At 52.8% G+C, this 13,547-nt stretch overlaps 1 protein-coding gene across 1 annotated transcript; it reads right to left on the bottom strand.

Moving 5' to 3' along the window:
• Positions 1–1,588: 1,588 nt before the first annotated feature.
• LOC308046698 (BPI fold-containing family B member 4-like) lies at positions 1,589–11,901 on the bottom strand (the record flags this gene model as incomplete). Its single annotated transcript, XM_080354696.1, has 16 exons — positions 11,872–11,901; positions 11,177–11,306; positions 10,334–10,448; positions 9,738–9,842; positions 9,342–9,497; positions 7,880–7,943; positions 7,443–7,506; positions 6,961–7,052; positions 6,212–6,385; positions 5,441–5,494; positions 4,617–4,781; positions 4,438–4,505; positions 3,091–3,133; positions 2,527–2,590; positions 2,115–2,191; positions 1,589–1,612 (listed from the first exon to the last, which is right to left on the bottom strand). The coding sequence occupies exons 1-16, from the start codon at positions 11,875–11,877 to the stop codon at positions 1,589–1,591; spliced, it is 1,401 nt and encodes a 466-aa protein (XP_080210822.1). The 5' UTR covers positions 11,878–11,901.
• Positions 11,902–13,547: the final 1,646 nt, after the last annotated feature.

The following is a 13,547-nucleotide window of genomic DNA, read 5'->3' as shown; positions in this document are numbered from 1 at the left end:
ATTTTAATGCCTGAAGTTGGCAATAGCGGGAACTGCTCCTAATAAAAGTTTCCTGGTAGAGCTGCAACCATTATTCTTTGACTAATATATCTTAAACCAGTTTCCCAAAAGGAATAAACTACAGTAGTAAAAATCTGTATTTATTTGCTGGTGGATATTCTGGCTTCAGGCATTTCTGCCTGGCTCTGCACCCCCACGTGGTGTTTCTCCTGGGGACTGGATTGTTCCAGTGCTTGTGAATTCCAACTTGCAGTTTTTCCTGCTCTGGATTTACTCCTGAACATACCAGCAATTCAGAGCAATAGATTTAGAGTTGCAGAAGTACCGGGTTACACTGAGGACATGCTGCCCTTTCCTTTAGAAAAGGCTCCTCTGCCTCTTCTGCTCAGCCCTATGTGACAGACAATGTGACAGAGGCCGAGCCCTGGGAGGAAATGCCGTTTGCAGACACACAAGACGACATTTCCACTTTTCCGCGATCCCAGACTCGCGGTGACGCTTTTCCTTCTCAACTCAAAGAGACCCCAGGACAGCAACAATCACAGATTATTCTGTAGAGCCAGCAAAATTAATCCCCTCCCAGCAAACCGGAATGCATGCAGACGCGCTGGCCAAACAAGCACAGAAAAGAGGCTAAACTTTACTTACCATACAGCAGGTGTTTGCTCAGGAACCAGCACTAAACCTTGTGCTAACAAAGCCCTTTGTGCCAGCCTGCAGGCAAAACGACGGATGGAGACGCCGAGTTTGATGAACCGTGTAGCCCCGAGGCGGCTGGGAGCGCTCCGGCTGCTGGCGCGGGTGACGGTGACACCCGTCCTGCTCGGTGTGACAGGGCCAGGCAGCCCGCCCCCTCGCTGGACCAGCACCATGGCTGTACCAGCGTGTCCAGACTCTATTGAGAAATGCTTCATGACCTTCAGAAATTCAATCTCATTCTGATTTCTGCATGTGGATTAGCGTTTGGTCAGTAGGTCACCCCAGCCAAGAGCAGCCACTGAATATCCAAACGTAATTTTTTGGGGAAGTTAAAGTAGAAAAAGTTTTCAGACCAAAAAACAAAGTATCTGTTGTCACAAAGGAACCAGGTCCCACAGCAAGAGGCTGGACAGATACTCTCCCTGAGAAGCATCAGAAACCAGAACCTCATTTCAAGCACTAAAAAAGTAGGAATGTTTATTAAAAGAGTTACATGGCAAATGTATCCTGAGCTCCCCCTCAGCACTTCAGACCCTTCTGATCGTGGATGGCGACATTTACTGAGAAAGCCATGTGAAATGTTTTCATTATATCAAGAACAATTTTTCCTCAGAACAAATTTAACAATGGCACTGCAGCACCACATGCGACTGCTCTGTGACCCCCAAATCATGATAATTTCTCTATATAAATATTTGTACACAGAGCTGTCTATCAGGTTGTGGCTTATGACCATATCTTACCGCTCACATGAGCCAATTAACTTTAAAGTGTCTTAAATGTTAAAGAATTTTGAATCAAGTTGAGAAAACAAAAGCGATGATGCTGGTCTCGACGTTCCGTCCCACTGGTCTCTCTTCCCACCTCTCGGTGCCTGGACCTGTTGTGCTCACACCAGGATCAACAGCAGCCCCTGCAAAGGGGCAAGAGCGACACGGCCACGTCACAGCCCGGCTGCCAGGGCCAGCACAGAGCCAACAAACCCTCCGCAAAAATCCTCCCAGCAGACCTGGACTAAGGCACAGAACCCTTTGGGAAGCACCGGCAAACATCCCAGCTGCTCCGGGACACCTCCAGGGTGCCCAGGGCTGGAATTTGGTGTAATTCAGGACACTTTAGATGGGGCCACTGGAAAGAGCCTCCCAGACCCAGGTCTGAGCTGCTCCCAGAGCTCTCTCGAAAGGAACAGCGGCCGGGATGGGGACAGGACCTGCCCAGGGAGCTGAACGTTCCTCACTGCAGATCCGATTTGTTGACGCTCATGGGCATGAAGTGCTCGGAAGGAGGTCAGGCAGAGCAACATTTTCTGGCCTTTCAAGGCTTAAAATCTACAGCTCTTGCACACTAAACTCCCTTGGCAGGTCTCAGTGACCCACATTGGTGCCTTGTGGGGAAACAGCCCAATGGACACTCACCGCCAATATCTGAATATCCGCCTTCAGTAAGGAAATGTCCAGCACGTTCGGCAGAGGGATCCCGACTTCTAGAACTCCTGTGGGGAACAGACGGGTCCTGAACCGGTTCCCACCACATGGCAGAGCTGCCAGGGGAGCGGAGCTGCGCGGGGGGACGAACGCCGCAGCATCACCGGAATGATGCATTTTGGCTTTCCTGACGCTCTCTGCCACCAATCGCTGCCAGGACCCTCAGGGCTGGAGCTGGGGCAAATAGTGCAAGAATAAGGCTGGGACTTTTAAGCCCAGGCTCAGAACGGGGACTGCAGACTTTCCATCGCCCCAGCTCTCCTGCTGCAGGTCCAGTCACACACAAATCTCTCTGCCCCTTGGCCCAAGCCCTCCCACGTCGCAGTGCTGCCGGTCACCTTACCGTTGAGAAGGGGCACCAGCCGTTCCGCCAGCAGGCTGCTGCAGTGGGGCTGCAGCATCGAGATCTGCACCGGACAAGGAACAAGAGTGAGCAGCGCTGCCATGGACATGGAGCATCAAACAGTGCAGCAGTGCTGGGAGCCCCCGTCCTCGGGACTGGGAACCACTGCCCGCTGACACACACAAGAACAAACAGTCCCTCTTTTCTTCAAAGCAAGTCTACTTTTCTTCCTTGATTTGTATTTCACCCTTCCTTTGGGAATCTCTCTACCAGGTAAATCTCCCACTGGAGCTCTGTGTAAGCTTTGCCAAGCAGGGATGAATAAACAGACTCCAGGCTTTACATTTGCATTATTAGAAAAGGCAGAAGAACAACAACAACAAAAAGAAGCAAAAGAAGAATTGCTACAACCCACGGAGTAGAGGAGTGAAGAACTGAGACCCTCAGAGCCGTTACCCACCCCAGCCAGGACACGTCTCAGCATTGTGCAGTGGCCACGTGTCCCCTCCTGCCCCAGAGCCGCTCTGCCCACCTGACTAAGCCCAGGCTGGCACCCAGACTTACATTACTGATGCCAACATCAGAGGACTCCAGGGAGATGGAAGTGCTGCAGGGAAAGGAAAGCAAAGGCTCGTCAGACACGAGGCCAGCACCGCCTGATCCCATCGCTGCCCCCAGCCCCTGCGTGAGGGACCCGGGAGGCATCACTGCGGCGTCCATAAGGGATCACAATATTGTAACACAAAGAGCAGGCACTGCCACACTTGCAGGAGAGAAGAAAATAGGAAAATAAAAGCTTAACCTATTGTTTATTTGTGTGTAAGTGCAGCAGGGCACACGCTGGCTCCTGCCTCCCCTCTGCGCCCGGGAAGTTACTGACCCTTGAGAGGAGCCGCCTGAGAGCGGAGCTGTAGGAGCTGCAGGAGCTGCACCCAGCCTGGGTTTACAGATCAGAAGCTCTGGAGAATTTGCTACAGCTCCCAATCTATCACTGCAATCACACAACTATCTCCATAGCTAAAACATATGCTCTATTTCCACTTGGAATTTCTCTTTTCTACTTCCATTGAATCTTGTTATATCTTTGTCTATTGAATTAAAAGCCCGTTGATGCATTTCTATTCTCTATATTGCTGCATACAAGCAATGCCAATGTTGCTTCTAAATCTAACTCTTTGACAAGTGAAATGGCTTAAAATCCTCAAGCCTCACACTATAAGAAATGCTTTCCAATCTTTAATCATACCTTGACTGGCATTAATGACAGTACTTCCCTTTAGTCCTTTATCACTCATGGCCAACACCAGACTTTTCAAGCTACTGCCCAGGATCCCAGTCAAGCTGACAGTCCCACAATTACTCAGGTTACCTCATTTCTCCTGGTTATAAAACTGACCCAGCCTTTTCCCCCAGTCTCCCACTATTTTCCCACTGCTGTCACATTTCCCGAAAGCCAGCAGTCCCTTTCCCCCTTGTGCCATCGGCCAGCCAGAGAATGCCCAGACTGGGGAAATGAAATGCCTGTTTGACAGACACTGAGAAACATTCCATGTTAGTGGCTCCAGAGCAACACCAGAGAACATCCCCAGCTCGTGCAAGGGCAGTGGTGTCCGGCTGTGTCACAGCGTGTCTGTGCAACACCCCGTCCCTTCTGACATCACCCAGGAGCTCTGGCAGCGCCATGCCACTGAGGGACATGCTGTGTCACCAAGGGACACGCTGCTGCAGCACTGGGAGCATCCCCAATGGATCGCAGCCTGTCCTGCTCTCTTCTGGCCACTGCTTCCCAGAAAACTAGACCTCTTCCCTGAGCCAGCCGGAGCCCCCAGCACGGCGGAGGGGCTGGGGCTGCCCAGGGACTGAGTGGGCTGGGGCTCTGCTTTAGCTCCAGCGCCCCCATGGATGACTCACCTGCCCAGGGACAAGCCTAGCACCAGTTTGCCTCCAGCAATTGACACATGGACGTTGAGCCCGAGGTCCTGCAAGCAGAGAGGGGGAGGATCAGGCGGTGGAGGTGTCCCCAGCCCAGCTGGCAGCCACCTGCCCAGCTGCACCCTGCACCGGTTTGAGGTCTTGCCATCCACACTTACAGCCTTCAGGAGCAGGAGGTTGAGGATGGATCCATCCAAATTAACAAACACCCGAATCAGCACCGAAAGCTTGAGGGTGGCTTGGTTTTCCTCCAAGAGGATAAGCGGGTTCCCAGCCAAGGCCAGCTGAATGCTCAGAGGATGGCTTCCATGGCAGACAGAGCACTATGAGGATTGGGGACACATGGAGGTGGATACTGCACCTCACACATTGAGCCGGCAGGGGACAGGCAGCTCTCTGGGGGACTCTCATAGACCCATAACTCTGTAGGGTCTCCCTCATGGTCACACAGACCTTGGACAAGCCCAGTTTACACAGCAAATAGGTCAGGCAGCAGAGGTCAGCTCTCCTTGCTGGGACAGTGAGGGGCTGAGGGGACACAGGTGGACACCAAGGGGCTGCGGCCATGAGAAGTGCCCAGGAAACGGGGGATGACAGATGTCTACCAGCTCTTTCTGTCAATGCTGGGAGCTGCAGGAGACGTTCCCCTGCTTAGGGAGAGGGAGAACTTTGGGTAGAGCCAATGGGACACAGGAGGGCAGGCACCGAGGGCTGGGTCAGACCTCCAGCCCCTGAGCTGCTCCCAGCATGCAGGTGGCAGCACAGAATCAGGGAACAGTTTGGGTTGGAAGGGACCAGGACACAGCGATGCTGGCACAGCTGGACAGAGCGATGCTGGCACAGCTGGACAGAGCGATGAGGAGGGCAGCAGAGGAGCAGAAACCTGGGGCAGCAGCTCCCCAGCACATCCAGGTGCATCACTTGGATGGCCTTGGACCTGGTGAGGTTTACACAAATCCTCGCACCAGCAAAAGCCACTCACCTCCGTGGGAGCGAGGGTCGTGATGGCTTCTTGCAGCTCGCTGGCCCCAGAGAACTGTTGGAACAGAAGCATGAACAGCCCCAATGAGCGCTTCAGCCGATTCCAGCAACACTGTCCTGCCAGGGCCATCCCTCTCCTACTTGTGTTCCTGTCCCCACAACTCACTGTGCTCCTGGGGCCAGTCCCCCAGCCCTCCCTCACCCCCTGTCCCCGGGCAGCTCAGCCACACACAGGAGCCAGCACCGGAGCCCCCGCCTGCTCCATTGCTCCCCGGCTACCAGGGCAATTCCTGGTCAGTTGATAAGGTGAGAGCAACCAGCTGCAGGAGGAGACGTAACCCACGGGCTTTCCACATTTTCCAGTGTGTGGACCCCTAATATTTCCCAGTGGAAATACAGGTCAGAGGTACAAAAAATGCATATGCCTGGAGAATTGCATTGTGTGTGCAAAGTTGCTCTTCTCGATGATATTTTGAAGACTCATTGAAATGGATGACAGACCTCCGGGAGTCTGTGGCATAACCAGTACACGACTGGTTTCAACAGGTGTCCCTGGGGTGCCCGTACAGCGACAATGGCTGATGGCTGCACGTGCTGCTATAGATTACTGACAGGAGCAGGGAGGAGGCAGCGCGGGGGCTGGAGCATTGGCAGGTGAGCACGTGCACACGTGGGCACAGAGACATGGTGCACAGCCTGCGCAGAGCCACGGCCACGCTGGCGTGTGTCCCTCACCACCTCCCCAGGGTGGCACAAGGGCTGCCACACTCACGGCTCCGGGCGCGCAGGTGAGGTTCTGCGACGGGATCTGGAACATGAGGACCACCACAGCATTGAGGAAGCCCTGGCGCACGCCCATGACAAGGAGATTGTCCAGCAGCAGAGGCAAAGCAGAGGGGGACGAGTCGTGGGGGATGATGCTGCCTCCCACGTCCTGCACCACACCCTGCCAGGAGAGGGGACACGGATGTTACATCGACCCTTCAAAGCCCAGATTCTCAAGAGGGAGGGTGTGGAGTCTGTGGCAGTCCCAGTCACTTCTCATTAGCCACTATTTAAGCTCTCCTGTTTGAAAGTACTGCTTGGTTTTTGCTGGTTTCTTTTTCTTTGTTTTTTCTCCCCAGTGAGACAGTAGTAAAAAAGTACATTAGCTTGGTTTAGCATTGACCCACCATGGACACTGAACAGTAAAGGCAGAAAGCAATTGCACCCAGCCTGCAGGAGGGCGAGGGTGCAAACTGCTTGTCCCGGCAGTGACGAAGAGCAGACACGCAGTCTGAGGCAGACTCAGGACAAGTTTGCAATCAGAGCAAACGGGGGCTTGAGGAAAAGTGCACGCAGTCGCTTAGTGGTGATTTGGGTAAGGATCTAAATATTCAGTCAGAGTTTCCAGAAATAAACCATCAGCCCAGCTCCTCCCTGTGGCTGCACTGGAAGGAGACAAGTGCGCCCAGGACGAGGACGAACAGTCACCATGTCACAGTCACACCCGCAGGGTCCTGTCACCCAGCACTAACTTACATCCAAATCCAGCTCTAGGAATAAGCCGGAGGTAAACGGGAGGCTGGCCAGGTGGTAGTGAATCGTTCCTGCCGTACCAACTGGCGTCATCACTTCAGAGAGAAGAAACATCATTACAATGTCAGGAAATGAGCAGCAACACAAACTGTCCCCTGCCACCGGCCACCAGCCAGACCGCACACCCAGGTCCCGAGTGTACACAGCTTGTGGGATGCTCACTGCTGCTCCAAACAGCCAAAACATCCCCAAACTCCGCTGGGTAAGATCTGCCTTCAGAATGCAGCCCCAAAAAAAGCATCAAAGAAAAGCTGAAGCTGAGAGTGATGTATAAAAAAGGCATAAGGAGGGCCAAGGTGCGAGCAGCTCTCTCAGGCTGCTGGTGGGAATCCCGGGCTCGGTGACAGCCCCACAGGGAGCAGCTCCTGCCCTTGGACCAGCCTGGAAATGTGGCCACAGCACTTCCCCCTCCAACAGACACCCACCGTTGAGAGTGCTCATCAGGTGGATGTTCACCAGGTTGACCACAATATCAACCACTGGACACAGCTGCAACACAAACAGAGACACGCTGAGCCCTGGGCACCACTCTGCAGGAGCAGCACCCTCGCCTGCCCAGACCCCTTCTGTCCAAATCCCCGGGGCAGAGGGGCTGCGTGGCCTCGGGCAGCAGCTGGGAAGGACCTGGGGCAGTGGAGCATCCCTGGAGCTGGGTACCCAACCCAGGGCACTGCTGGGGCTGGGGAGCGCCTCAGGCATTGCCCAGCAGGCAGAAACACGCAGGCACAGCCGGGCTGGCCATGAGCACCAGTGACACGGCGAGCAACACCGAATAACGGTGCAGCTTGCTGTGACCTCCCAGCATGCTGTTTCCAATATTTCTGTGTTTCAGCTAGGAGAGGAGAGCAATCTTCAGGCTTACCAAACCGGGCAGAGTCGCTGTCAGCTGGTTAAGCACTATCTCATTTACTGGTAGGGACAGTAAGCTGGAAAGGAGAAAAAAATAAAACTCCTCATCACTACACACAGAGCTGCAGGAGAGGAGACCAAGGCATTTCCAGCCTTCATTTCACACCCCGCTGGTCCCCAGCCATCCCCGCAGGGACACTGCTGCAGGTGACACCACTGCAGGTGACACTAGCGGGGCTGAGCGGGAGGGGATGGAGCTGCTGGCCTCACTGGGACAGAACTGGGCTGATTCCAGCACTGGGGGGGTGCAGACACCATTGCAGTGAAGGAGTGAGCCCCCTGCAGCGTCACCTGCGTTCAGCTGGCTGCTATTTAAATCAGTGCTGTAGTTAAGGGGAGGTGGAGCCATTATGAAATATCTCCATGTTAGTTATGGGAAGGAAACAATTTACATGGAGAATAACAAGGAGAAATCTGCTGTGTAACATTGCAGCGCTGCTGCTGAACAGATCGCTCAGGGATGCAGGATGCCTGCAGGCAGCGCAGAGCCATTTACTTTTGATAATCAATATATTACTGGGCTATTGAGTTGGAACGTGCAGCAGCACAGTCGGCAAGCCACAGCCAGCAGGAATTCATCATGTCTTGTTCTTTATGCCCAAGTTCTGCCTATAGACGCATCTGAGGAACTGCCACGAAGCCAAATGCGTCCACCCTCGCTCCCCCTTAGCCCAGAGCCCACATCCTACACACCATCACTTCTATCCTGCTAACACTTAAAATGTGACCCCAGAGAGGGTGAGCTGTGTTCCTCTGCTCACTTACACAGTCTGTTTCAAACCAGCTGCTGCACTGATTGAAATATAATGCATAATGCAAAAAATAATTAGGAGAAATTCAGTGAACCTGAAAAGTGAGTAATTCAAAAGCAGTAAAAGAAAATATTTCCCATGATCAATTTACTGCTGCATTCATCAATATATGAAGTCAGCAAATTCTTTCCACCAAAAATTTAATAAGTCTGAGCGGGAGAAGGGACATTTGCATGGAATTACACATCTCCACAGCGGTCAGAGCCACAGTCCATATGTCCAACATCTTTCTGTGACAGCAGCCAAGGGCAGAGTGTGAAACCAGGGCAAGAAGCTGCTCTCCTGGAACACCCCCTGTCCTGCTCTTCCTACCCTTTGGATATCAATTCACAAGGTAAATTAAAGGAAGTGCAACAGAAGAGGCACCAAACCTCTTTAAATTTCCACAGACAAACAGGGCATATTAACCCTCATCTTCCAACAATCACATTTTTTCCCAGCTCCACTGAAGCAACCGGCTTTGGCAACGGGAAAGAAACGACTTCCCCGAGGCCTGGCCCTGTATCTGCTCAGCACCATCTGTGTCCTGGCAGCCTGTCCAGATCAGCGGATAAAGAGAGGAGGATTGCAGGCGATGGCAAACATAAATCCACAGGCACTTACCCAGAGAGGAGATTGATCTTTATGGCCCCGAGAATGCAGAGGCAGTCTTCAATGACGACCTGCACTGTGCCCGATTCAAAATTCGTGCATTTAATGTTTGCAGTGATGTTCACAGCCACCGAGATATCAATTAGGTCTGAAAGAAGGCCAACCAAGCTGAAAAAGCAAATGCGTTGAACAGATTTCATCTCTCAGCCTCTAAGCAGAGAAACCCAGCAAAGCCAATGGCCACAAACCGCACCACAATTTATCAGTTGCCACAAGCCATCCCTTGGTGCCTGTTCTACTCTGTGACTTTATTACAGGTAAGAAACACCTAGAAATCCATAAAAGGTGCAAAACATGGCACAGGAGGAAGCCTGTGGATAGGGCTCTCACGGTGACGCACCCACTCACCAGTTGCCCTGGAGCTCCAGCTCGGCAGTGATGCTCAGCTGGACCCCGATCCCCGACAGCAGCGCCACCGACAGCCTGGGGAACTGAGACCTGACCAGGTGCAGCCTGCGAACAACAGCAAAAGCGGCACAAGTTGAAAGCTCTGCTAGCAGAGGGGCACAGCTCTATGTACTGAGTAACCCACAGCACCCATGCCACCAGGGGCACCCCTAGCTGGAGGCAAGAGCACTGTAAGCACAAGGTAGTGACTCCAGGGTGGGAGACAGGTCTGCAGCTGAACCCTGAATGAGGGCAGCCTGGAAACACACTTCCCAGAGCAGGCATCTTTGCTCTCTGCAGCCCCCTCCTCCATTGCTCAGTGCTGTCAAGTGTCTCAGATCTCAACAGCAGCAGCAGTGCTGACATTCTGCATCTGCTTCCACAACTTGCCATGCACCTCACCATCCACACACACAACTTTCGGTGGGCTGGAATTTCAACAGCACCACAAGATGAGGATAACTGCTGTGGCCAAGGGTGCAGCTGCAGCTCAGGTTTGCTGCTGAGGAGCTGCCTGTTGCGGTGCTGCCCCCGCGGAGCCCCTGCCCTGTACTCACCCAGTGATGCTGGTGGGGGCGGACAGCAGACCCCCATTCCCCAGGATGCTGGGCAGCACCAGGCCCTGCAGGTGCCGCTGAAAGAGCCTGCTCTGCAGGATGGTCTTCGACAGCGCTGCAAGACAGACAGCACTGCAGGACACACAGCACTGCAGGACACACCGGCCGCACCCACCCGTCCAGGCCCAGCCTGGCAAAGCCAGCACCAGCGCACCCCCTGCCCCAGAGCTGCTGCAGGGTCATCAGCTGTCACAATGGAGCCAGATCACACAGGGGATGATGTTTTACAACATGCGCTAACCCAAAGCTGCCCGTAGTGACCGAACCAGCAGGAGAGAGCGTCCAACTGACCACTGCAGGACAGTCGGACACTGACAGGGTGATAACAACACCAATTGGGTTTAACTTGCAACTCATTTCCCATTTGAAAAGCAGTTTTGGTTGGTTGGTTTGGTTTTGCTTTTTGCTTTTTCAACAGAAACAACTTGAAACAAGCCTCTTTTTTTTCCTCCTGGAGAACTGCAAATATTAACATGGCTGCTAAACATCACAGCAGTTGTTTGCCAAATATCAGCTGCTCCAATGTGGAAATGAAAAACTAAGACAAAAAGAGGAAATAACCCAGACATAGCCCTGAACTTCTGTGTGGCTGTTTGGTGCTGAAATGTCTCCCAGTTCTAGAGCAGATCTCCCTGAGCCGTGAGCCCGGCGGGGGCTGCCAGACACTGCAAGTCTGCAGCCCCGAGGAACTATAAAATAAAGGTGAAGACACTCGGGAAGTTTCACTCCACGTCATGGCCCCACAGAGCTTTCCAACCAAACACAGCTCATGTTTCTAGTTACCGTTCTGCATCGCCACTGGACTGACGGCACAGGACAGAGCCGACAGGACTTCTTGGGAGGGCGAGAGGAGGCCACAGAAAAGGACAATTCCAAAAAGCTTCAATACCGTCATCTCCAGCAGAGTCCCCTGCTGGGAAGACACACAGCAGAGTGGGAAGCGTGGGCAGAGACTCCAGAGCCCCCAGCAACCTCACAAGGAACGAGGTGCAGCCAGAACCCCCCTGTGCTGGGCCTGGGGCTGCAGGACCTGGGTCATGTCCACACACGTGGGTCAACACCAGCCCTGTCCTTGTCCCCTGGGACCTGCCCCAAATATCCTACATGTTCACACAAAAGAAAGCCAAACTGCTCTTGAAGCAGCTGTTATTTCTGTGTCCCATAGATGAAAAGTTACACGTGTTTTGGTGGGGGCCTTTGCCAAGGGAAGCATCCGAGGATTTGTCTTGTTCTAACTTTTAAAAGCAATAAACCAAAGCTCAAATGATAAAAATAAACTATAAAGTTATAAATAATAACTATCAACAGAAATTTAACTTTGAAATAACAGACATAGGAGCTTGGTGCACAGCAGAATCTCAAACTAAAGCAGCCGAGCACCAGGCACATCACCCAGGTCCTGCCAGAGCTGCAGGTGACACCACCACCAGCACAGGTCACCCTGTCCCCTCGCAGCCTCCACCAGCCCGCGGTGTCACCTGCATCAGCTGCAGCGTTGGGACGGCTCCCGGCTCCTCTCGGGCTCTTCGGGACTCACCGAGACTCTGCGCCGTCCTCTCTTTCTGTCCTGCAACCCAGATGGAAAAAGTTGCCTGTATATAAAACCTGCAGCCAAGCAGACACACCTGCCCCCGAACCCCTGTCTCGTGAGCACCCACCCTGTGCCCCTGCCCCGAGCAGCACCCGCTGCCGCCTCCTGATTTACACCAGTAACGTCACCGCCGGCTCTGCTGCCCTTTGTAGCCTGGATCACTCGCTCGCCGCCGTTTCCCCTGCTCTGGGTTAAAAAGGCTGCCCGGTGCTGGTGGCCCCAGTTCTTGGAGGAAACCAGCTCTTTAGGAAATGGTGAGAATTATTGAGGCGTCTAAATGTGATAAAGGGCTGACGGGGCTGCCTGCACGGGAAGGCGGCACACAGAGTGTATGGGCAGGGATTCGAGGAGCCTTATTGTAGGAAATCATCAGCTTTTCCCAATCCCTGCAAAGTTGTGGGACTTACAATGCTCATTCCTGTTTCAAATGCAGCACTGGAAAAATATTTTCTTGACAAAAAGTGATGCAGAGAAGTTACAGAAGCCTGACAAATGTTGGCTTTGTTAAGACTGAGCTTCAAATTGACTCCAGTTGTACTTGTAAAAGGTGTCATGAATTGACTGTAAAAAATGAAGCTGTAATGAAATGTATAAAGCCAAGAAAAAATATAATCTTGAATAAGCAACATTTATGCTATCTGAATGAGTATTTCAAAGGAAAATCTCATCCCTCAGGGATGAAAATCTCCCTGAGCAGACACCTTGGCCGGGTTTCAGGGAAGTTTCCATTGTGCAGAGCCCCAGGAAGATCTTATCTGGGGACTTTGTTCAGGTCTGGCCACCCGTGTTCAGTGGGGGACAGACGCAGGAGAAACCAGCAGCAAAGAGGGAATAGAGAGGGGTCTGGGGAACAGGGATGGAACAGAGATACCATCTATTTCCTCAGACACCAAACACAGGAGAGGTGGAAATACCAAAGAGAAGAGAGGGGAGAGGCTGACTCTGCTGCTTGCCCTGATGTGCTTTTACTGTCAGGGACAACCCACCCATCTTTCTCCTTTTTGGTTCCCTTTCAAAGGGCCTCACCCCAATGCCCAGGGTCAAGTGGTGACCCCAAATGCACAGTGAAGGTTCAGCAGACGCTGCTCCAGCCCTGGACACACGGCAGGAACGTCACTGCCGGAACAGGCGGCTCTGAGCACGGACAGACGTGGATTAGCAAGCGGTTCCAGATGCTGCTGCGTGTGCAACGAACACCTGAGTGGTTGCATATGCACAACGCGGCTGCACACACAGATCAGGTAATCTCCCAGTTAAATGGCGAGAGGACACAGCCGTGTTCATACAACACGCACGTGCGGTACACAGCAGCTGCGGGGAACGCAGCACGTTTCATACTGGAGATATTTCTTCTTGCTGTGCGAGCTTTTTTTGCTCAGTCGCAGCCTCTGCCTCCCCCTCACACATCCGTATTTCATCTTCTCCTTGCAGCAGTGATTTAGATATCACTTACCAGAAGGCTGAATTCCATTCTGCAGTGACAAGAGAATATACATTAAAATGAAGTATTGCAAGAAATGCATGAAAAGATTATCAGAACACAAATGCTAGAAAGTGGAAGCG

Source organism: Nesoenas mayeri (assembly GCF_963082525.1).
Source record: "Nesoenas mayeri genome assembly, chromosome: 16".
Lineage (NCBI taxonomy): Eukaryota > Metazoa > Chordata > Aves > Columbiformes > Columbidae > Nesoenas > Nesoenas mayeri.
This window is presented reverse-complemented; position numbering and strand designations above follow the sequence as displayed.